At 53.9% G+C, this 24,190-nt stretch overlaps 1 protein-coding gene across 8 annotated transcripts; it reads left to right on the forward strand.

The window, feature by feature from the left end:
* Positions 1-404: 404 nt before the first annotated feature.
* On the forward strand, positions 405-20,971 carry TPM2 (tropomyosin 2). 8 transcript variants are annotated; one of them, XM_039368997.1, is made up of 9 exons: positions 405-645; positions 1,024-1,149; positions 13,268-13,401; positions 14,328-14,445; positions 14,552-14,622; positions 15,221-15,296; positions 16,483-16,545; positions 18,483-18,552; positions 20,741-20,971. In XM_039368997.1, the coding sequence occupies exons 1-9, from the start codon at positions 532-534 to the stop codon at positions 20,821-20,823; spliced, it is 855 nt and encodes a 284-aa protein (XP_039224931.1). In that variant the 5' UTR covers positions 405-531; the 3' UTR covers positions 20,824-20,971. The 8 variants fall into 8 exon arrangements, with proteins under 8 accessions (XP_039224931.1, XP_039224929.1, XP_039224930.1 ...); XM_039368995.1 differs by lacking the exon at positions 15,221-15,296 and adding an exon at positions 16,245-16,320; XM_039368996.1 differs by lacking the exon at positions 20,741-20,971 and adding an exon at positions 18,798-19,293.
* Positions 20,972-24,190: the final 3,219 nt, after the last annotated feature.

Genomic DNA, 24,190 nt, shown 5'->3' on the forward strand with positions numbered 1-24,190 from the left:
CCTTGGCACGGCTGAATAGCCAGCTTTGCGCGGCCGAGGGCTTCACTTAAGCCGCCGCTGGTGTCTCCCACGCGTGATCGTGCCTCCCGATTCCCGGTTCCCTGGGCTTTTGCGCCGAGATGTAGCAGCGGGACACCGTGGCTTGGTCGCGCGACGTAGCGGGCCGCAGAGAAATCCGGCTCGGCGGGGCTTACGGAGCCTCCAGGCCGCCCTGACTCGTTGGGAGGGGGGGGGCGGGAATGCCGAAGCGCTTACGGCCAAACGGGGAGAGATGCGCTGTCCCTTGGCGGTCTGCCTGCCTCTCCCCGCCCGCAGGCCGGTCCGAGTTTGCCAGCTTGTCCCTAAAAGGTGCTGCTTGGCCGGCGGGGGAGGGACCGGCCCCTCCCCAGCTTTTAGGCAGCGCCAGAGGTCCGGGGCGCCCAGCCAGCACCCGCCACTCCCGGCTCCACTCCGCTCCTTCGCGTCTCCGCCGCCCGTCCTCTCCTTTTTCTCCAGCCGTCCGTCCCGTCGGTCTCCCCAGCCGCCGCCGCCATGGAAGCCATCAAGAAAAAGATGCAGATGCTGAAGCTGGACAAGGAGAACGCGATAGACCGAGCCGAGCAGGCGGAGGGGGACAAGAAGCAGGCGGAGGACCGGTGCAAGCAGGTGACTCGCCCGTGATTGGCCCGGAGAGCTGGAACCCATCTGGAGCCTCTGACACGGGCCCCCCCGGCTCCCCAAGGCCCCTTAACCTTCTTTCTGGCCGGGCACATGGGCTCGGGGACTCTGGGTGCCCTTCGGAAAGGCAAGGGAGGCCCTTGGTCCCTCTCCCCTCTCCTAAGGTGGCGGGGGTCCAGAGGGGCACCCCGTGGCTCTGAGTTCAGGGCGGCCTCTGCCTTCCCCCGCTTCCCCCCTCCTCTCCCCAAACCCCCTCTCCCGTTAAGGCTCGCTGGTGGGCAGCAACGTCCCAGCCACAGCGCCGTTTGACTCCCGGCCGCCTTTCTCTCTCTCTCCCCCCCCCCTCCCCCGTCCCTCTCCCGGTAGCTGGAGGAGGAAAAGCAGGGCCTGGAGAAAAAGCTGAAAGGAACCGAGGATGAAGTGGAGAAATACTCCGAAGCGGTCAAGGAAGCCCAGGAGAAGCTGGAGATGGCCGAGAAGAAGGCGGCCGACGTAAGTCAAGGGAAGGGTGGCGGGGCGGGGCGAGGCGGGGCGGGACGGACTCCGTGGGAGAGTGCTTTCGGGGTAAGGGTCGAGCCTGCGGGGCGGGGTCGGCCGGGGCGCCCTGATGAGCAGCGGCAGATGAGATGCGACGCCCCTGCAGGTATTCCGAGCGCGTTAAGCCTCGAGCAGCTGCTGCCTGCGGCGCCGGGGAGGATTCCGCGCAGGGTGGATAGGACCGCCCGGAGCTTAAAAGAGGCATCGCCGGGCGCCGCGCCAGCCGCCCGAAAACCTGTCGAAGTCCTGCAGTTACAATTCCTGAGCTCCCTCCGCTATTCCGGGCAGACCGGCTTTGACCCCTGCCGAGAAGGCCGCGCAGGTGGCCGCGGGCCGGTCGCTGGTAATGTTAACGCCCAGCCTTCGCAAAGGCACTCGGCACCCTATAAATAAACGCTCCTTTCCAAGCCGGGCCCGCGTCTGGGGAGAAACCAATCCGGGAAACTTAAGGAGCTGCTAAAACGGAGCTGCCACTTGGAGGACAGCCAGCGCACAGCCCGGTGGTCAAATACCCCGGCGACGAGCAGGACCCACGGCTGGGAAAGCTGGCCAGGCTAGAAGGGAAAGCAACAGGCGGCCCAGAGACATGGGGACGGGGCCATATCAAAAGAGGAGGAAGAGAAAGGCTCCGGCAGGCCTGCCAGTTCCCCAGAGCTCAGAGCGTGAGGAATGGAAGCGCCGGCCCCAGATCTGTGCTTGGACCCCCCCAGCCTTGGCTGGTGGGCCAAATCATGCAGCAGAGACGGGAGGGCAAGGCAGGGGCCCTGCACAGAGAAGCTCCAGGTGCTGGAACAGAGTCTCCTAATTCACCAGGGGCAGCTTCTTCGTGGGGCCACCTGCCCTTTCCAACGTGCAGGCCCTTCCATGCTGATGCCCACCGGAGAAGCCAGGCTCCACTGCTGAGATGTGCAAAAGGATCCCAATCGTCGGGAGTGTCTGGAAACCCGGCCTGACTGGGACTCAGCTCAGAAAGGAGCCCTTTCCCTGCCTGGAGCACTTGGATCTCCTCTACCCAGGGCACCCCCAGCATCAGAGAACTGCTGCCCCCCTTGCCCCCAACCCATGAGAACCCAAAGTGCCCCCAAGATTCCTCTCCCCTCTCCCTAGGCAGGAGTAGGCAACCTCGGCTCTTTTATGACTCATGGACTTCAACTCCCAGAATTCCTGAGTCAGTTCTTCTAAGTTCTTTTGCCAGTTCTTCTAAGACAGCTGACTCAGGAATTCTGGGAGTTGAAGTCCATGAGTCATAAAAGAGCCGAGGTTGCCTACCCCTGCCCTAGAGGATCCCCACACTTCCTGGGGCCAGGGATTTCAGCAGGAGCTGGAAGAAAGAGGGAGCACTGCCGCCCTCCTCTGGCTGCCTTGTCTCCCTCTCGCCTTTGCTCATATTTGGTGATTCCCTGCGCCAGGGGAAGGAGGTGGGGCTGACGGGGAGGAGCAATGCTTTGGAAAGTCCAGCCGCTCTTCCCTCATGGTGGCCCCATCGGCCTCTACTGCACCCCAGGATCCAGTGTCCTCCTTCCGTCCCTGTGCAGAACCCCCACATCACCCAGCTTTCTGGACTGCTGGATTTTAAGGGAACTGAAAGTGAACACGCAGACAGACACCTGTACTACGGAAGTCTTAGGACCACTGTGATCCAATCACTCAGGGGATCAAGAATCGAATCCTGCGGCAGGAGAATTGAACGGGAAAGGGTTGCCCAAGATGGGTGGAAGTTCCTAAAGAAAAGCAAAACGAAACGGCAAGCAATTCTGGTGAGGAGAAAAAAAACAGAAGACGCTTTACAAGCCAGTGGGATTGCAGAAAAAGTGTAGTAAAGATCTGAAAATAAGCAACCCAAATGAAAAGAGACTCAGGTCACGAAGGAAGAGAACAGACAAGCCGTCTTGAATTGTTTGCTGGCATCAAGAAAGCAAATCTCTGAAGAGTTTAGCAGAAGACGCTTATAAAAAGGGCTTTAGTTACCTCCAAAATAAAAAGAGCCAGTCCTGCAGCTGCTCAACGAAGAAAGCAACACACTAACAGGCAACACTTTCCATCTCCTATTTCGGTCCAGTCTTCTCTACCCCCCCCCACCCCAGTGTTTTCCATCAGACACTGCGAGAGATGGGCTGAATAGCAGGAATGAAGCCTGAGATGAGAGAAATGGCAGCCAGATGGAGGAGAGCATCAAAGAGCCCTGGAGAAGCACAAATACCTGTCTTCAAAAAAAAAAAAAAAAAAAAAAATGGAGGAGGGGCAACAATAAAGAACAAGTGAAGCTTTCTGATATTTCTGCCTTGGAAGACCACAGAGCAGTTCATAAAAAGACTGATCTATAAGCATTCCAATGTGGTAATCAACAGAAACCACCATGGATTTCCAAGTGGAATCTTGCCAGATTACTCTTATGCAGTGTTTGTTCATGTAACTTCCTTAATAAATTGTGGGGAATGTACCTATTGATTTCAGCAAAGCACTGCTGCACCCCCCACAATATGCTGATTAATGAACTAGTTAAGCATGGCTGGATGGCCTTGGAATTAAAGACCTCCAGAGCTGCCTTGAAAGTAATTCTTGTAGCATGACGATCAAAGCTTTTTGCAACAGACTGGAGGAAATTGTTTGGATGCCACAAGGGTTAACCCTGGGTTCTCTACTCTTCAATATTTTCATTAATGAGTTGAATGCTGATCAAATCTGAAGGCAGCTCAGCTTTTGATAAGATAGCTAATACCCCAGAGGACAGAAATAATAATCAAAACTATCCTTGGAGGTTGGAGAAATGAGCTGAACAGAATGAATTTAACAAGACTGGTGCCATGTTTCTTCAAATGCAATGCCAAAATTTTATCCAATGCGCGTGCGCGCACACACACACACACACACGGATACCAGGCTTGATAACTGTACTTGCAAAAAAACAACAACCTTGGGGTCGATTGCAAGTGAGTTTAAAGTAGTGGTGGCGAACCTATGGCACGCGTGCCAGAGGTAGCACTCAGAGCCCTCTCTGTGGGCATGCGCGCCGTTGCCACAGCAGAGTTCGCCAGAGTAGCGAGCACGTGGTGTTTGGAAACGACAGGGCAGGAAGTGAGTGAGCAAGCGGCATTGGCCCCCCGGGGATGCCCCGGAGATGGTGAGGGACTGGCCCCTGCCGCCCTGGCCCCAGCCACACTCACCCAGTCTGCCGTGACCACTGCAATCATGCCCACCCAGTGGGCCATGCCCCCCCCCGAGGCACCACAATGCTGATGCAGCCCTGGCACTTTGCGATAAATACGTGGGTTTTGGGTTGCAGTTTGGGCACCCGGTCTCTAAAAGGTTCGCCATCATTGGTTTAAAGCAATGGTTCTCAACCTATGGGTCGGGACCCCATTTGGGGTCGAACGACCATTTCATGGGGGTCGCCAAACAAGGCTGTCCGTCATTTTTTCCCCCTTTGGCCACGCCCCTGGCACCCAGTGATGTATAAGTGGTTGGGGGTCACCACAACATGGGGAACTGTATTATGGGGTCGCGGCATTAGAAAGGTTGAGAACCACTGGTTTAAAGCAATCATGTGACATGGCTGCCAGGATGAAAATCCTTAGGCTGCCGGACTGTGGTTCCAGGTTAATTGTGCTCCAGCCATCTCAAGGGCGGTTTTGTGCTTTAGGAAGAGATACTGAAATGAAATGCCAGGGACCGCCTGGAAGGACATCCCACCTTTTCCAGGTTTGTCCTTCCATCTTTCCAGTCTGTGGAACATGTCCATTTGTCTGCAGCACGACTGCTGCATCTCTGACTTCTGGCCAGCCACAACTCAGCCTGGTTGGCCAGGCCCTGAAGAGCATCACAGTTCTGTCACATTGTTGTGACTCTGGAGAGCAAGAGTTCTCTTGAACAGACAATTGAATGGACATGCTGAGGGGGACAGACTGGGTCAAGACAGGCTGGGCTTAGCATGGTGCCAGGATGCCAGGAGAACTCATGGCACTGGCCCTTCTTGGGTAAGAGCGATATCAGGCAAGCTTCGCCAGACTGTGAAAAGGAGAGGACCAGAGGGCAGGAGTGGAGCCAGCAGCCAGACAGAGGAGCAGGGGAAGTGCAGCCAACCCATAGAAAGGAGGGTGAAAAAAACCCAGAACTGCTTTCCCAAATCAAGTATCAGCCAGTCTGAAGCTGAAATCCCCACACAGATCCTTCCTTGGGACCAGCTGTGGAGAAAGGAATTCTTTTAAAAAGAACAGTGAGATTTAACATGCTGCTGGAGACACTTTCTCACAATGCTTCTTCCTTCAAATTCCTTCGTAATGCTGTACGTGCTTGGAAGTCAGGCCCCAAACTGGTCTTTGGCTGTTCCAAAACCAGAGTTCCTGCCCTGTTTCAGACCAGAGACAAGGTGGAGATGAAGAGAATGGGCTGGCCTTGCTGGGTAGAAAGCAAACCTATCCAGGTCAGTTAAAGTTTGCCCAGTAGCAAAGGCTGGCTGCAGATTTGCTGAGCAGATGGTTGGGAAAAGTCACTTCCTGTAACTCTGGAGAGACAGAACCTCCAAATGGGAGATACCTTTATTTGCAACCCTCATCCGAGAGAAAATGCTCAGAACTGCCTTCTGTGGGTTGAGAGAGTCACCGCCTGGGTTTCTCTCTGCGGTCCTGATTCTTGGCTGCCTGCCCACCTGCCACTGTGCTGAGCAGATTGCTGCGCTGTTTGCTTCAGGATTTTAGATGAACTTACACCACCTGGTTTCCAGCAGCAGAAACTCTGACTTCACAGACTCTGTTCTTGACTCCCACCAGTGGTTTTTTGGCTCTCTGTGGGAAAGGAGAAGGCCGTCATCTGTCCCTTTTTTCAGCTGGGGAAGTCTCCGGCAGAGTTGCGAGTCTGAGGACATCCCTCACCTGCCCCTCTGCCCACCCTAGCCAAGAGCCAGACTCTTTCCTTCAGCTAGCTGGGCATGAACAAGGACAGAAAGATGGCAGCTGATGATGTTAGTCAATACGAAACCTGACAACTGCCCAGTTCAAGTATGTTTGAAGACAACCCCAAATCCTCTCTAGAGATTCTGCCAGTTCTTCTAAGACAGATGGCAATGTTCTACTCAGCGCCTTGTATGGATATTTGGAGCGTGCTAGTTCTAGTATACCTACCTGTTTGTATACTGGAGGTGGATAGCGCCAGTCTCCAGTTACACCACTAGGTGGCGTTGAACTTCCTTGGGAGGAATGGACTCCTCTGGGCAAGTGATGGGAGGCCCACGGATATGACTTAAGGCAGGGGTCTTCAAACTTGGCCCTTTTATGACTTGTGGACTTCAACTCCCAGAATTCCTCAGCCAGCGTGCCTGGCTGAGGAATTCTGAGAGTTGAAGTCCACAAGTCATAAAAGGGCCAAGTTTGAAGACCCCTGACTTAAGGTCATCCTGGGGCTCCGCCGAGGGGCAGCGGGCTTTCCCTTCCCCTCTTGAGGCATCTCTAGCCTCGCCCTGCTGCCTGCAGTGGCGCTTGGTGAGGAAACCCCAGCTGGGCTGAGCGGAGGCTGCCGCCGCCTGTGTTTGAGCGGGCTCTTTAAGGCAGGGCCTGGCCGAGCCCGCCGGAGGAGGCGCATGCCGGGCAAAGCCGGTGGGGCGGGGAGAGGGGGAAGAGGAAGAGGGGCGCGGCGGCAACAGCAGCTCGAAGGGCCGCCTCGGTCCACACCCACCGCGCTTCTTCCTGCTGGGCGGGCGGGCTGGCGAGCGAGCGAGCAGAGGGAAAGAGGGCCAAGAGACCGCGGCCCGAGAGCCCCGCCAGCTGGCCAGTCAGTCAATTCACTCTGCGCCCGCGTCCACGGCGGGTCCAGCGGCCCCTCCATTCCCTGCCCTCCGCCTCGCCCGCCCGCCCGCCCCAATTCTGGGACCATGGCCGGGGGCAGCTCCATCGAGGCAGTCAAGAAGAAGATCCAGACGCTCCAGCAAGTGGCGGACGAGGCCGAAGAGCGCGCCGAGCACCTGCAGCGGGAGGTGGACGCCGAGCGCCAAGCCAGAGAACGGGTGAGCGGCGAGCCCCGATGGGGCAGCGCGTGTCGACACCCCCCACCCACCCACCCACCCAAATCGCTCGCCGGGCCCCGCGTCGCAGCCGCCCTCCGAGGGCTGCACGGTGTTCCTCTTCTAAGCACGTACAGAGCGCCTCGTGGCCTCAGCCCCACGGCCGAGCAGCAGGCGACTCTTTCGGGCGCAAGGGGGTCCTTTCCAGGATTCCGGACGGCTCTGTAGCTGGGCTGAGCTCCCCTTTTCGGATCGCCCTCCCGTGCTCCCGCGAGCGGGCCCTGCCCTGCGCAGGTACGCCGCCTCCTGCTTTCGGGGCTGGCGCGGCCGCTCCTCCCCTTCTCCGGGGCAGTGGAAATTCTTCCGTGGCTTGAGCGGAAGCCAGCGGCTGGCTTTCGGGACCCCGAGCTGCTGCTCTTCGCTGCTGCCTCTGCCCGCGCTCGGTGCCGCGGCTTCGCACCCTTCGCGTTGCTGGATGGGCCTGGATGGGGGGAGCAGCGGCCCCCTAGACTCCCATTCAGCCAGGCCGTGGTCACCTGGATAAGACCCGGGCGGGGAGCGGCCTGGATGCTTCCGATTGCCGGTGGATGTCAGGGGTCCGCAAGAGGCAGGAGAAGGCTGGGCTGCTGGAGGACTTGCTTCCCCTTCCTACCTGGACAGCTGAAACTGGGGGGGGGAAGGGGGGGGTCTGGCTTCTGGGAGAGATTGCCCCAAAAGCAAAAGGTTTAATGTGAGGAGAGACGGGTTGTGCTGGTTCAATTCCCAGGGCGGACCTGAGGTCCCAGAGGCTTATCTCAGCCCCTTGGAGGAATCATTAAAGGAGAATATTGTAGCTCAGGGTTGACATGAGGGGTCTTTGATGCTCTCCCAGCTTGGCTGTTTGCTTGCAGGCTTCCATGACCCAAACTAGGTAACATCATCACCTAGTTACCTGGAGCACAGATAATATTACCTATTTTGGATAATGAAACATCTGCAAGAAAACAACCAAGCTCAGAAGGCACCAAGGACCCCTCATATGGAGGAATAAAATGGCCTAGGGTAGCAGGAAACACCCTCCCACACACACTTCTCTGCTTTCCACAAGGTATCAGGATCTGGCATCTTGTGCACCAGGAGGGCTGCTTTGCTGAGCAAACTGCTGTTTTCACTCTGCGAAGTGTTTCAGAGGTGCTTTGAAGGCGCATCTAGTTCAGTTTTTTCTGTGCAGTAACTGCTTTCTGGATGTTGTTGAACCCTCAGCATCCTTCACTGTGGGTAACAAAGGGGTTGCCCTCCCCCCATGGCTGATCCAGGCTTACTGAGGCTCTTCTAGGGTCCAGATGTGTGCACATCCAAGCCCCGTGAACTGTTCATGCAGGGTGTGGAAGTAATAATAATAATAGAGTTGGAAGGGACCTTGGAGGTCTTCTAGTCCAACCCCCTGCGCAGGCAGGAAACCCTATACCATTTCAGACAAGTGGCTGTCCAGTCTCTTCTTAAAAACTCCCAGTGTTGGAGCATTCACAATTTCTGGAGGCAGGTTGTAGAGCTCACTAGGCACTGACGTTTCAAGGTGGGCTGCCTTCAGAAGTCAGCCCCCAGGCCTTGATGGCTCAGTGGGGATTGGCTGAGGCTTCTGTGAGGGCTCTGGATTCCCTGGGTGGATGTTGGCAGTCCAGACAGGAGAGCCAAGTCTCTGGGTGCAAAGACCAGGCCCTGGATGGAGAAGCCACGAATTAGGCTGGGCTGCTTGGACCGTTTGTCCTCCCTTCCTGTCCTGTGGCCTGGGTGCTCTGAGGCTCCTCTTCAGTGCAAGCCTGGTTGCTTCATCCTGGGTTTGACTGCGCCTCCCCCTCCTCTCCTTCCTCTCCAGCATGTTGTGTCATGCACTAGTTTCCTGCCAGGCGCCCTCTCCAGAGCCCTGGGAAGAGGCTGCTTTTCTGACCCTCTGTATGGCCCAGGTTCTTGGGCCTCCCCCATGCCAGGGGCCGCTTGACCTGGCAGGATGCTCCTCCCTTGCCTGGAATGTGTGGAGTTGGGGGGGGCTGCCTCGCTCCTCCCCCCCTCTGAGTGTGCAGCCCACCTCTGCTGCAATAAACAGGAAATCCTTCCCCCCCCCAGCTCACATTGTCCTCCTCTTCTGGGGAATATGCTGCTGGGGGGGAGGGGGGCATTCCTCCTGCTTTAGTCAGCATTGCCTAAAAGAAAGCAGCAGGGCCCACCCTTACCGCTGCTTCACCCTTTCCCATCAGTCTTTGCTGGACTTGAGTCAGCGTGCCAGGAAGGGCCTGGAGTCCCCGGGCAGTGTGCGGGAGCCCCCCCCCGCATGCTTCTCGATGGAGTTCCTGTTTTAGAGTAAAGTCCAGCTGCGCCCAGAGTGACTCAATGGGGGTGGGGCGAGAGGATCTTTTCCTTTTCCCCATCAGTGCTGACAGAGCTGGCCATGAGGCTGCAGTGCTCACTCAAGATGCTTAGCTCCTTTTTTATTCATTTAGTGGGTTCATGGGTCACTTCCGGTTCCCAGCAGTCTCCTGGCCTGCCACGCCCAGGGTCCCACATTCCTCCTCCTCCTCCTTCATGGAGCTCCTGCTGGCTTCTAGGGGCTGTACAGAGAGTCTATAAAACCCCATGGGGCAGCGGCAGGTTCCCAGGCCCCAAGGCAGGATGTAGGACGAGAGAGAGAGAGAGAGAGAGAGAGAGAGAGAGAGAGAGAGAGAGAGAGAGAGAGAGAGAGAGAGAGAGAGAGAGAGAGAGAGAGAGAGAGAGAGAGAAGGGGGGGGTTGGGTAGTGGGGGGGGGGAACCAGCAGCTCTGCAGAGAGAGGCCAAGAAGCCCTAGAGAAGCTGCCCTGTGTGTGTGTTTTGGGGGAGGGCCTGGTGGCCAGAGATGCCCAAGCACAGACTTTGTGCCCAGCAGAAACGCTCCCCTTTTATTTTTTTAAAAATATTTTATTAGAATTTATATGGATAAAGGGGAAGTGGGGTCAGTAAGGGTATAACAAGGGGTGACAAACAAAAAAGGTTAGACCAGGGGAAAGGATCAGTACAACATGGTAGTTATCCCCCACATTAAATCAACGCTTCAGCAAGTATACATATTCAATCATGATAATTAATATAAGGTAACAATACTTGATATAATATTACTAATTATATCACTAATTAATCAGATAACTTTAACACAATATATTACATTAGTTATAGTTACTTATTGTTAAAATCACAAAAGGAAAAAAGAATTCATAGAAATAAACATTAAAATTTAAATACAAAATAACAATTATCCCATTGAATTTCGTAACCTTTTCTCATTCTAGCGTGTTGCTACTCATTGGTAAAATTTATCCCATGTTTTAAAATAGATTGAGTCTTCTTTCTCTTTCATGTCTAAAGTTAATCTGTCCATTTCAGGCCCATTCAAGTATTTTTATATCTGGTCAGATGGTAAATTTTCGTTTTTCCAAAACTGGGCAAATACTATTCTCGCAGCTGTTAATACATGTAATATTAAGTACTCATTCTTCTTTCCATAATTAGATCCTAATATTCCTAGCAAACACAATTCCGGTTTAAATTCGCTCCCCTTTTCTTGTACACCCAGGCACTGCCCTACTCCACCTCTCCTCATCAGCTACTCTGCCCTTTGGGGCGGCTCTTTCTCCTTCCTTCCCTGCCCATCAGATCCCTCTTCCATTCATTCCTTCAGGGCTGAGCTGCACAGAGACACTCAAGTCCCTAACCAAGCGTAGCCAGTGGGGCAAAAGCTGACCGTTTAAGGTGCTCTGTACATCCAGCTGTTTGGAGGGGTGGAGGCACCACCCCCATTCAGTGGGAGGGGGGACATTCTCTGATGTTAGCAGGAATCTGCAAAAGGCAAAGGGGCTGTTTGGGGAATTGGGTCCCAGACTCTGGGTCAGTTTCTGGGTTGATAAGGCCCTGCATATGGTCTGGGAGTGAATATGTTACGAGTGTGTTTCCCACATGTGGGTGCATCAGGATTCCAGTCACCAGCTTCTGCCCAAGAGAGGAGGTGGTCCCTCTGATTCTGAAATACATTCCTTCTGCCATCCTCCCGAAAAAGGTTCCTGCCTGTTTTCTATTACTTCCAACTGAAGGGCAGCCTATAAATCGGTTAAGGCAATCAATAAAGGATGGGAAAGATCTCAGAAATACTGAAGTCTGTTTCCTGTATTAAACTGAAACAGGATCCATCCATCCATAAGAGCCGAGGTGGCGCAGCAGTTAGAGTGCAGGACTGCAGGCCACTTTGGCTGACTGTGTTCAGCAGGTCAGCGGTTCAAATCTCACCAGCTCAGCCTTCCATCCTTCCGGGGTAGGTAAAATGAGGACCCAGATTGTTGGGGGCAATGTAAATATATATATATATACATTGCTTACTGGTGTACACCGCTTAGAGAGTGCTTGCACTTAAAGCGGTATATAAGTCTCACAAATAAATAAATAAATAAATAAATGTTCTGCAGGCTGGAGAAAGATGGCAGAAGCGCCAAACCATGGGGCTTGGGGTCAGGCTGGGCATCGTCAGACCCATAAGAAGACCCAGACTGTGAGATTAACTTCACGGGAAGAATCAAAGGACTTTTATTGAAATTGGCTATAACAATGATGGCGGACCTTTTAGAGACCGAGTGCCCCAAAACTGGCCCCGCCCCCCGCTCCACCCCCTGCTGTGCCCCTGCTCCGCCCCCACACCATTTCCCACCCCGCCTGCCCTCAGGGCCACTCACCGCCTCCAGGGCCCACCACAGATTGCCCAGGCAGCCCAGCAGCGCCATGGTAGCCATGCCCTCTGCCCGCACCCTGCAGCATCAACTGTGCGCGATGGGGCGTGAGGGCAGTCTTGTCTACACTGCCTGGCTGCCATGTCCTTGGCTGGGCTGCTCCGCGTGGGCCACGCTCGGGGGCGACTCCTCCAGGGGGGCTGCTCGTGAGGAGGGGGTCGTGGGGGGAGGCGAGGCTGGGGCAATGGCACGTGTGCCCACAGAGACGGCTCCGAGTGCCGCCTCTGACACCCGTGCCATAGGTTCGTCACCACTGGGCTATAACAATAGAATCTTGCAGGTCAGACTGAGGGGTGCCTCCTTCCCTTTCGAATATTCCTGTGAATTAAGGGGGTGTCTGTTTGAGCCTCTTCCGAGTATCAGTGGGGCGTGAAGACCTGCTCCACCCTCCTTGCTCCATCCAGGTCATCTTCCTTGAGGTCTACAGGAAGAGGCTTGGTGTGATTGGGGCTTGCAAAGCAAGGCCAGGAATGGACTTCCTCAGCACATCCTGAGGCTGGCCCTTGCTGAGGTTGGCGGTCAGGGGTCAGGGCTGGCCTTCTGGGTGTGGGTCTAGGTCAGGGGTAGGCAACCTTGGCTCTTTTATGACTCGTGGACTTCAACTCCCAGAATTCCTGAGCCAGCCATGCTGAGGGGAAAGGGAGAGGTTTCCAAGCTGAGCCATGCTGGCTCAGGGATGCTGGGAGTTGAAGTCCAGGAGTCATAAAAGAGCCAAGGTTGCCTACCCCTGGCCTAGTCTGTTAAGCCTGACCGGAGTAGATTATCAGAAACTGGTAGGCCTAGTCCACGGGTAGGCAGCCTTGGCTTTTTTATGACTGGTGGACTTCAACTCCCAGAATTCCTGAGCCAGCCATGCTGAGGGGAAAGGGAAAGGTTTCCAAGCTGAGTCATGCTGGCTCAGGAATTCTGGGAGTTGAAGTCCACAAGTCATAAAAGAGCCAAGGTTGCCTACCCCTGGTCTAGGTTTAATCCTGGAAGTTTCTCTGAGGAGGGCAGAAAATGTGCTTCCCTGGCTTACTCTGGTGTTGCTGTTTCCCAGCAGAAGGACCAGGCAGTTCCCGATGTTCCTAGAAATCAGTCACCTTTGGGGGGGTGTTTTACTGGATGGCTCAGGGAGTTGTCTGCTATTTGGGGGAAGAATAACCAACCTGGTCTGGGTGAAGGCTGGTATTGGATCCTCACCTGGAGGTGTAGGGAGTGAATCTTCTGAACTGTAAGTTGCGATGAGACCACTCTGGCTGTCAGTGTAAGCCTTAAGGAGGGAGAGAGTCTGGTCTCAGGGCACTAATTTCTTTGCAGGCTGAGTCAGATGTGGCATCTCTGAACCGTCGTATCCAGCTGGTGGAAGAGGAGCTGGACCGAGCACAGGAGCGCCTGGCCACCGCGCTGCAGAAACTGGAGGAGACGGAGAAGATGGCTGATGAGAGCGAGAGGTGGGACTAATGTTCATCGGGAGGCAAACGAGATGAACCCAAATGAAGCCACGGGGCTGCTGGGAAGGGCTGGAGAGTCCTTGTGACTACTTAAGAAAATAAGTGTGGCCCAAGAAATCTGCTTCCACGGCAAGACTTAGATCCTCCTGTGCTATGAATCATGTCGGGCAGCAAGCATTTTCGATCTTGGGCAGGTGCTTCAGCCTCTTCCCACGTGATGCGTAGAGTCTTTTAAGTCTTCCATGGACATTCTTGGCCATATATTTCGAGGGCGTCCTGGTGGTCATTTGGGAGGGGGTCCATCTGACTGCCATCTTGGGGATTCAGTTGTTCTCCATGAAGAGAATGTGACTGGCAGATTGGTCGTCTGCATATGACAATGCTAGGTAGTTTGCAAGAGAAACTCTTTTGGAGCACTTCTTTGTTAGTAACGTGGTCAAAATAGCGAACCTTTAAGAGGTTCGGTAGAGGCATCTTTGTTGCAAGACTTCAAGTCTCTCCTTAATACTTGCTGGCGCCTTCCAGCTCTCGCTGGCATAAATGGCAGTCTTGGATCACTAAAGAGGCGAGCAAAGGGAGTTTTTCAGGAGGTGTAATAATTCCAGTCACTCCCCAGCCCCATTCCGCCTGCCTAGCTGGCTGCAGAGAAAATTGTTGGGTTGCCTGGACCCGAACCCAGGGCTTTTAAAGCACTGAACACATGACCTGCTCCTGTTCCATGAGATGAAGGAGGGGGGTCAAAGGTGAGCAGGGCCTGTGGGGACTGCGGTCGAAGCCCAGGGACCCCTAGCGAAGGGTTGGGCAGTCTGGGTGGTGAGCGTGGCAGGGTGCACCTGTGCGCTCAGATACTGGTGTCGAGGTTGTGGTCAGTTCTCCAGCCCAGTGGCTGCAGGAGAGTTTTCTTGACCGGGGCTCATTTCCCCCAGAGGCATGAAGGTCATCGAAAACCGAGCCATGAAGGACGAGGAGAAGATGGAACTACAGGAGATGCAGCTGAAGGAGGCCAAGCACATCGCTGAAGAGGCAGACCGCAAATATGAAGAGGTGAGCCCTCGGGGCTGCAGGAGGGAGACATCGGCCCTGGCCCTGGCTGCCTTTTGGGGGGGGGGAGCATCCCACTTACCCATTTGACGTGGCCTTTGCTTTCCAGGTGGCCCGTAAGCTGGTGATCCTGGAGGGGGATCTGGAACGCTCTGAGGAGAGGGCAGAGGTGGCCGAGAGGTGAGTACAGCTACGGAAGCTGCCAGCTCCTTTGTCCGGCCATGGAGTGCAGGGGGCCCAATGGGCAGAGGGCATCCTCAGCCTGCTTCCCTCTCTTCCCTTCCCCTGCATGGCTTCCTCTCTCACAATCGACCCATTTGTCGGCTCCCGTTTGAGAAAGCATCCCAAGGCCCCTTCAGCCCTTGCGCTCCTTTCCTCTCTGCTCTGATGGGCCCCGGTGGGCTGGAAGGCAGGGTGGGGCCCTTGTGTGCAAGTGGGGGAGGCGGCCCCTGTGCTTCCCTGCATGATGATCCTTCCATCTTCTCTAGTCTTGCCCTCAAGAAGACGGGTCCTTGTCTTAACTGAGCCCCTGGCTTCAGATTATCCCTGAGGCCTCTTCCCACCCCACGTCTCTAGGAAAGAGCAAGAGGACTGACAGGATTGGCTCTCCAGAGGCGCCACTGTGGCTTCTATCTTGGCACAAATGATTGATGGCTTCTCCATATTTTGAGTTCTGGGCAGCCCGTCCTGGGCCTAAGCTGGGGGCGGGGGAGCAGCCCTGGCTGTGTGGATCCTGCTGGCCCTTCTCCTCTGGCTAATCCTTGCGTTGCCTCCCCAGCCGTGTGAGGCAGCTGGAAGAGGAGCTCCGTACTATGGATCAGGCCCTCAAATCCTTGATGGCTTCAGAGGAAGAGGTACTGAGTAGGGGGCTCTCCTGCCCTCCTCTCCCTCCTCTCTTTCGCGCCTTTGCTGCGCCCTCTCTCTCCTCTCCTGCTTTTCACCCGGTCCTGGGTCCTCGGCCTTGAGTCTTTCTCCTCTCTTCTGCCTCCTCTGCTGAGTTTCTCTAGCTGGTATCTCTCCTGGATGCGGCAGTGCCCCGGTGGAGGCTCAGGGCTGGCTGCACCCCCATAGCAGAGATGGCAAAGGAAGGTGCAGAGACTGCTGCTCTGCACCTCCCAGCCCAGCGTGACTGCAACGGAGATGACCCGTCCTCACTGTTGTTTGGGTGCTTCTTCTGGCCTTGCACGGAGGACTGAGCAGCACTTTAGGAACCATTCATGGCCTAGCTTATCTTTGGAGGATGCAGAGGCAACTGAGGTGGGGGGAAGGATAGCGGGAGGGGGAGAGACTGAACAGCAGCATCTTCCCACAGAAGCAGCCATCTCAGCCTGCATCACCACCAGCAAGGTGACCCAACAGCCCCTCGCCCCCCTGTGTTAGCTGCCCGGATGGAAAGGCAGGCTGGGCATCTCCCAAGGGCAGGCGCTTGAGGGGAGTCTGCTCCTCAGACTCCCTGTGTCTGAAGCTGGCTGGCTTGGGGGGACACTTGGGAAGAAGGTTCTCCTGGAGCGGCAAAGGCCCCACCCCCACCCCCAATTCAGCTGATTTCGTGCAGCTCAGTTTCCAGCCCTGCAAGAGGAATCTCTCTGGCCCTCTTCCTTGGGAACCTCCCCCACTTTTTTTTCTCTCCACTGATGCTCTCCCTCCCCTTTTTCTTTCTCTCTGCTCCCTTCCTTCCTTCCTTCCTTCCTTCCTTCCTTCCTTCCTTCCTTCCTTCCTTCCTTCCTTCCTTCCTTCCTTCCTTCCTTCCTTCCTTCCTTCCACCCTGCCTCTGCCTCTCTCTGTCTGGCTGGGACACACAGTAAATGCGGGGACCTTGAGGAGGAACTGAAAATTGTCACCAACAACCTCAAATCTTTGGAGGCTCAAGCTGACAAGGTAGGGGGAGGGATGGGTGGGTGGGGGCAGCCCCTACAAGAGAGAGGGTCACTCTGCAGTGCAAAGGCTTCGTGTGGGGAGTAAGGGGGCGGGGGTGGGGGAAGACTGCAGGCTGCTGCACCTCGTATTTTATCCCTCCTCTCTTCTTTCCTCTCTGCCAAGTATTCCACCAAGGAGGATAAATACGAGGAGGAGATAAAGCTGCTGACAGACAAGCTGAAAGAGGTGAGGGGAAATGCTGCTTCTCCTGGGGGGGGGGGGCTCCATATGTGTGGGGTGGAAAATGGATGGAGGATCTGGCTCCAAAGGATCTGCAGTCAGTGCTCAGCTCCTGGATCCTGGCAGGCAGGGAGGGAGGGAGGGAGGGACAGGCTGCTGACACATTTCCCCCCCCCCCCCCGTTGGCTGTGATTTTCATTGGAGGAGGATGGGGCCACGTAGCAGCAGCCCAGAAAGGAGGATGCTCCCTGGAGCGCTAGAGAGCAGAAAGCAAGGAGCCCACCCAGCACTCATTGCCAGAGATTCTCACTGCAGGGGGAAACAGCACCAGGAGAGCCGTCAAGTCCCTCATTGACGCGACATTGACTCCTTAGCTCCTCCGTTGCCATAGTCTCCGTTCTGTGGCCTGAACACCCAGAGCTGCTGCCCTTCCTTCCTTCTTGCCTGGACTTCTCATATGTTATATTTTATTGATTTTTTAAAAACATAGTCACCTTAATATTTGGTAAATGGCGTGTTGTCTGGGTTTACATTTAAAAGCAATCCATGACAATTAATTTCTATACTTCCATAATCGACATAGTAGCTTTCTCTGATGTTCTCTTCTTCCAGTAACGTTCTCTTTAACCAACCTTAAATTAACACATGATAGATAACAACTGAATATAAACCACTTTTCTAGTATTTAACAATCACGTCAATATAAAGCTTCTTTTCTAAGTGATCGTCTTAATTAGCTCAGCATAAGTCCTGTTTTCAAAGTTCTTATTTAGATTTGTTCTCCCCGCAATATTCAAGTTGTTCTTACCGGTTAAGATTTTCTCAAAGTTAATCACGCTTAAGTATTACATCTTTTTCTTCATACAAGCCATCCCAACAGTTTTACGTTTCTCATATCTTAAAAAAAAAGAAAAAGAAAAAAAGAGAAGAAAAAAAAAGGACTTCTGCTGTGGGGAGAGTGTGCCCCCTGCTCAGGGTGGGGGGACCTCCGTCCTCTCTGCTGAACGCCCGCTTGCCCGGGCCGAGGCCTGTCCAGGAAGCCCCGAAGGGTGCCCAAGGCCCTGCCGCTTCCTTACCCATTGCGGGAGGAAGGAGGCAGCTGTCATTTTCCTGGGGATGGAGGACACCTTTGCCCTCACCTGGCATGGCCAGATCCCTGTGTCTGGACAGGGCGGTCCGGCAGAACTACCACTGTCCCTGCGCTTATTCTCTTTAGCCTCATCCTGCTCAGAGGGGCAGCAGGGAGCAGATAGGGCAGGGCGAAGCAGGCAGGACAGGGAGCTGGGGATGGTCCCTTTGGCCTACTCTGGGGGTTCAGAATGGAGTCAGGGGTACCCCTTTCTCCAAAGGGCTCAGGGTTGGCTTCTGGACAGCTCCTTCATTTCTGGGCCATTGTAAACTCTTTTTTTTATTATTAAAAGTTTTACAAATTGATTACAATATAACTCAAACCCCTCCCACCCCTTCCCCCCTCCCCCACTTCCCAGAACTGATTACAGGGTAACAAATAAACAATCTAACATTACCCGACTATACTATCAATCAATCTATAACATACTTTAACTCAAAACAAATGTTAACTAATTAAAAACAAGAATAATAATATAATTAAACCATAACACTAAAAATAATATAAATTCAACCATATTAAACTATGAATAATAATCTAAAATCTACTCATAAGCAAGATAGTACTTTTCAGTCTCATATTTCTTTTGAATATAATCAATCCATCTTCTCCAGACCGAAATATATTTTTCTTGTGAATGGTCCTTCAAATAGGTGGAGATTTTCGCCATTTCTGCTAAATTAGACACCTTAAGTATCCATTCTTCCATAGTAGGCAAAGAATTTTTCTTCCAATATTGCCACACCAATAATCTTGCAGCTGTTATAAGATTCAGGGCCATTGTAAGCTCTTCTCTCTGCCCCCCCCCCCCCAGGCTGAGACTCGGGCAGAATTTGCTGAGAGGTCTGTGGCAAAGCTGGAGAAAACCATTGATGATTTAGAAGGTAAGCCCCCCTCCTCCTCCCCCCCCCAGCACTTGGCCTGGGCATGGGTGGGTGAGTCGATGCCTGCAGACAGCTGGGGAGGGGGGGTATAGCGAGACACCAGTGCCTCTGTGCAAGAGTTCCTCCCTCCTGTCCCTCTTCCTTCCTTCCTCTCACTTTCACTCTTTTCTCCCTCCTCCTTCACTACTGCCTGGCTGTCTCTCACTCCCTGTATTACGTCCACCCTCCCTGCACGCTGGCTGCAGACGAGGTCTATGCCCAGAAGATGAAGTACAAGGCCATCAGTGAGGAGCTGGACAATGCGCTGAATGACATCACCTCCCTCTGAGCCCCAGCACGGCTGCACTGCCCTGCCCTGCCCAGACACCCCTTGAGCACCCCCTCCTTTTGCAGATGCCTTGTCAGCTCTCTCCCCCTCCCCATACTTCTCCACCCCGGGGGAGAATGGGCCGAGGGGGGGTTTCCATGGAGGGAGTGGGGCTTTTCTATGCCCAAGTGCCTTAGGGCTGCACTATTGGGGGGCTGGCTGTGCTAAGAAAGCAGCCTGCCTTATGTAGGGTGGGGGACTCGCTGGCCAGGGAAAGGCCCCTGCCTGGGTGGGACGGGAGGGCCACAGACCCCAGACCCCTACTGGACCCTCCTGGCTCTGCTTGTTCGTCCCCCTTGCCTGTCTTCCACAGTGCCTTCCACGTTCTGTTCTCATCTTCTTCATTTCAATAAACATCTCTCAAGCTCTCCTTCTCTTCTCTTCCATTGCTGCCTCTTCATTTAAACTTTTTGGTTGCGCCCATCAAGCCTCTCGCCCATCAGTCCTGCCGCCCCCTCACCTCTTTGGGTCAAGTGGAGGTTGTGGGGAGTAACGGAGCCAAGATTCCTCACCAGCAGTTAGTCTCACATTTCTCTGGCTCGGGGTTCCCAGGGTGGAGGTGGGGGGTGAGGCCCCAGAGGAGTGGGGAAGAGGTCCAAGCAGGGCGTGTGGAGCAGCTCCAGGATTCCCAGGCTCCGCTGTCTGCCAGGTGCACCGAAAGTGGGAGCTGAGCTGCCCTCCTTCCCGCGGGTGCAGCAGTGAGAATTGGGTCAGTGCTTTTTTCCGGGGTGACCTCCTGGCACCCCGCAGCAGCTGCTGCATTAAGGAAGTGCTCCCTTGCCTGCCTCCCTAGGCGGATGTTTCCTGCGTCCGTGCCTGCACTTGTTTGAGGGGAACAAGGCGGAAATGGGGGGGGAAGGGTTGGTTCACTGGCTGTCCTAGCAGAGCAGCAGCCTTCTGGGGGGGGGGTCTTGGCAAGAGGCTTCGAGGGGGAGGGAAAATCGAGCACCTGGCCTCCCTGTTTTCTGTTTTCCTCTGCACTGACGCCTGTGTCTTCCTTCCTTCCTTCCTTCCTTCTCTTTCTCGCTGCTGCCATCACTGACGCCTCGGCCTCTTCTCTAGCACGCTTCCAGCAGGAGGCAGAGAAAAACCGTCTCCTTGCTAGAGAACTCCGGCTGGTCCTCAACGGCCTCCAGAACTGAGTTAGCGTCTCCCTACCCTGGGAGGGTCTCTCCTGCTCTCAGGGGTGGACGGGGCTGTAGCAACACTTAGCTGATGTTGGGTGTTCCCTGCAAGATGAGGAAGGGCTTGTGCCCAGGGTGCATTCAGGGAAGAGGGAAAACCTTTGTCCACCACCACCCTGGCAGCAGACGCTTGGAAGGGGTGGGGTGCCCAGGGGTGGCTGGTTCCTGGTGGGGAAGGGATGAACTCCACACACCATTGCCGCTGGGGGGGGGGAGAATCTGGAGGGAACCTTTCCCTGGGCTGGAGAACACAGGTGGTGGGGCACAGTCCTGGGTAGTAGTGCCCCCTTTCTGTCTTTCCATCTTCTCTGAATAGCTGCCACCCTCTCAGCAGCACCCTCAGCCAGCTGCGAAGCACCTGGTTGGTGTTGTGGGCTTGGCCTGGCCTTCTCTTAGCAACCAAGAGGGAGAAGGCTGCCTGCTAGCATCTAGGGCAGCCCCTTCTAGGTAGCCTGGCATCCTTGTAGCTGCTGCTTTTCTTCGGAAGACATGAGACTGATGTGCTCCTTGGGCGTGTGTGTGTGTGTCTGTGCGTGTGCCTTCCTTCCTTCCTCTCACTTGGGGGGGGGCTCTCAATCTGGCTGTGTGTGCCTGTGGCTCGGTGTGCGTGTGTCCGTCGCCTGCCTTGTGTTTGCAGAGAACCTGGCCAGTGCCAAAGAAGAGAACGTCGGCATCCACCAGGTCCTGGACCAAACTCTTCTTGAACTGAACAATCTCTGAGGGGCTGAGCTGCGCCTCTCCCCCTCCCCTCACCCGCAGCTCTGGGAGGAAAGACGGCCTCCTGCAGCCCAGGCTGCTGCCATTCTTTTGTGCAGTGGTGCAGTGCCTCACTTTCCAGTGCAGATATTAAAGCAAGCTGAACAGCAAAGGTGGTGTGTGCCTGTTCATCTGTGGGGCTGGGTGCGAGAGGGCTCTGGCAGTGGCTGCCATTTCATGGTCTGATCTGCAGGAGGGGGGAGGGGGGCTCCTGGTTCCTGAGCTAATAGCCTGCTGGCCATTGGAAAGAGGGCAGCTCCTGGCTGGTGAGGCAATAAAAAGACAAGACTTGGGGGTTCTTGGATCAGCCCTTAAAACTGTCCAAATCCTGAAGGCCAGAGTTTCTCTTTTCTGGTTTTGACGCTTGAAATATTCCTCCATGTTCACTTGGGTGTCCTCCAGACCACCGTTGAAAAATGGCCCTGCACTCATCTCCTCCAGGAAGCAGATGTATGCAGGCATCTGGCGCAATTGGGGTCCTGTTGCAAGCACGCTTCCCCTCTCTTGCTGGAGCAGGGAAGGCCCAGCTGATATATTCCTGTGCTTGAGGAGTGCCAGCCTCTTTTCTGGGCAGTTGCTCTTCTGGATGAGCAGCCTTAGGAAGAGCCCTGTCGAGGGGAGGAAAGGCAGGAGATGAGTCAAACCTGAGGCTGATTCATACCAACAGCCTTCCCTCTCTCTCCCGCCATGCACATTGTCCTTGTTTCCTCCGGATACCCCAGAGAAGATCTCCTCTCCATCCAGCCATGACCTTCTGGCTCTTCCCCTTTCAACCTGTTTCAAGTGAGCTTAAAGACCGGCTGCACAGACCATGCAACATTCAGTGAAAGGAAGGGGCCACAGCTGCTGCCTCCTTTTATTTGGCTTACTGCATTTGTATGTTGCCCATCTCTCCCAGAGGTGACTCCAGGCGGCTTACAAACGAGTAAATCCCCAACAGTGGCCCAGCATTGCATTGGAGGAAGGCCTCCCTTCTGCTTCTTTTCACTGCTATGAGCTGCTCATCTGGGGACGTGAACCACTAAGCAACAGCCTGCATGTAACTGGCCAAAGTAAGTGGAAGAGGCTTGCGCAAGCAATGATGGCCAGTTGCCTGCTCCCCTCCCAGAATCATCTTCTGTTCACAAGTTCCAGCTGCCAGTTCTTTAGCTGATGTCCTTAATATGCATCAGGTTCTGCCTGAGAGTCTGGGATAGCTTAATGCAGGGGTCCTTAACCCTAATGACAGATTTTATCTTCCTGGGCTCCAAGATCACCGCAGATGGGGACTGCAGCCAAGAAATTAAAAGACGCTCCTGGGGAGGAAAGCTATGGCAAATCTAGACAGCACACTAAAAAGCAGAGACATCACCCTGCCAACAAAAGTACATATAGTCAAGGCCATGGTTTTCCCAGTGGCAATGTATGGCTGTGAAAGTTGGACCATAAGAAAGGCTGAGTGCAAAAGAATTGAAGCCTTTGAACTATGGTGCTGGAGAAGACTCCTGCGAATCCCCTGGACTGCAAGGCAATAAAAGCGGTCAGTCCTAGAGGAGATCAACCCCTGACTGCTCTTTAGAAGGCCAGATCCTGAAGTGGAAACTCAAGTACTTTGGCCACCTAATGAGAAGGAAGGACTCACTGGAGAAGAGCCTAATGCTGGGAAAGATTGAGAGCAGTAGAAGAAGGGGACAGAGAATGGGGTGGGTGGATGGAGTCACTGAAGCAGTAGGTGTGAGCTTAAATGGACTCCAGAAGATGGTAGAGGACACGAAGGCCTGGAGGAACGTCCATGGGGTCGCGATGGGTTAGACACGACTTTGTAACTAACAACAACAATCTCAACCTTGGCAACTTTAAGCTTTGCTGGCTGAGGAATTCTGGGAGTTGAAGTCCACAAGTCTTAAAATTGCCAAGGTTGAGCACCCCTGGCTTAATGTATCGGCACAGTCCATGTGCAGATCCAAGCAGTGTGGCCTTTTGCAACTGATGGATGGAAATTTGGTCACTGTGCAGATTTTCCATGTGCTGACCATGACCTTTTTGGTCTGGCACCCAGTGGGCTGATAACCACTGGGAGCACCACAGCCGGTTGATGCCATAATTTTTCAATTTCGATTTTCAGATCTTGATACTTTGTGAGCTTCTCTACTTGTTTGTCTTCTACTATCCACTGATAGTACCACACCAATTATTCACACTTTCTTCATTTCAAGCACAATTATTTCTGTTGTGAGCCAAGACTTTATTGGTCTGTATTCAGAAATCTCACAATATTTTAATGTGTTCCTTTTTTTCCAGTGCTATTCATTTATTATTAAATTTATTTGCTGCCTTTCTCGTTTTGAGTGGCTTGCAAAATTAAAGGCATAAAACCATGAGATAAAGACAGTAAAAATGGAATTACAATTCAAAATAAAGTTACACTTAAAATATGGGGAGGGAGGGAGCAGAAAATACAGAGGGGGGGGGAGAGGGGATCTTCTATCTGTCCATTAACCATCTGCAGCACGATATCCTCCCGCGCCTCCCATTGGGAATTCAAGCCATCTGGCAGAGCCAGGTCTTCAGGCCCTTATGAAAGTCAGAGGGTGGCAGCCGGTCTCACCTCAGGGGGGCAAGCTGTTACAGAGGGTGGAGCCATGGCAGTGAAGGCCCTGTCCTGGACCCTGGCCGATGGGGCCCACAGCATGTCTCCTCTGTTGGTGCATGGGGCAGGCCAATCCCATAGAGTGAGACGTTTCCTGAAGTAACCTGGATCCATGTCATCCAGGGTTTTAAAGATGATGACTGAATTGCACCCAGAAGTAAACTGGCAGTTCTATCCAACAAAATGAAATTTAATGTTGAGAAAAGATTTTACACCTAGGAAAAACCAAAGGGACAAGTACAGATATGGCCAAACTTGGCTCAAAAACTAACTATGAGAGGGATCTTGGAGTCCCAGTGGGTGATCACTTAAACATGAACCAGCTGTGTGCCACAGCAGCCAAAGAAGTTAATACAATCCTTGGTTGTATAACCAGAGGCATAGAATCATAATCATGTGAAGTATTAACACCGCTTTATAACACTTTAAGTAAGGCCACCCCTGGAATACTGCATCCAGTTTTGGTCACCACATTCAAAAAAAGATGTTAAGACATTGGAAAAAGTGCAGAGAAGAACAACTGATTAAAGGCCTGGAGACAAAAACATAGGAAGAACGGCTGCAGGAACTAGGTATGGCTAGTCCGGGATAAGGCCACCTTGGCTCTTTTATGACTCGTGGACTTCAACTCCCAGAATTCCTGAGCCATCCATCCTGAGGGGAAAGGGAGAGATTTCCAAGCTGAGCCATCTGGCTCAGGAA

The sequence above is a fragment of the Crotalus tigris genome, unplaced genomic scaffold, assembly GCF_016545835.1.
Source record: "Crotalus tigris isolate CLP2741 ecotype Arizona unplaced genomic scaffold, ASM1654583v1 scf7180000020963.25688851:1431469, whole genome shotgun sequence".
Taxonomy (NCBI): domain Eukaryota; kingdom Metazoa; phylum Chordata; class Lepidosauria; order Squamata; family Viperidae; genus Crotalus; species Crotalus tigris.

Coding starts and splice junctions, on each gene's coding strand:
- TPM2 (XM_039368997.1), top strand. CDS start 532: ATGGAAGCCATCAAGAAAAAGATGCAGATGCTGAAGCTGGACAAGGAG. Junction 646..1,023: donor CGGAGGACCGGTGCAAGCAG/GTGACTCGCCCG, acceptor CTCTCCCGGTAG/CTGGAGGAGGAAAAGCAGGG. Junction 16,546..18,482: donor TGACAGACAAGCTGAAAGAG/GTGAGGGGAAAT, acceptor CCCCCCCCCCAG/GCTGAGACTCGGGCAGAATT.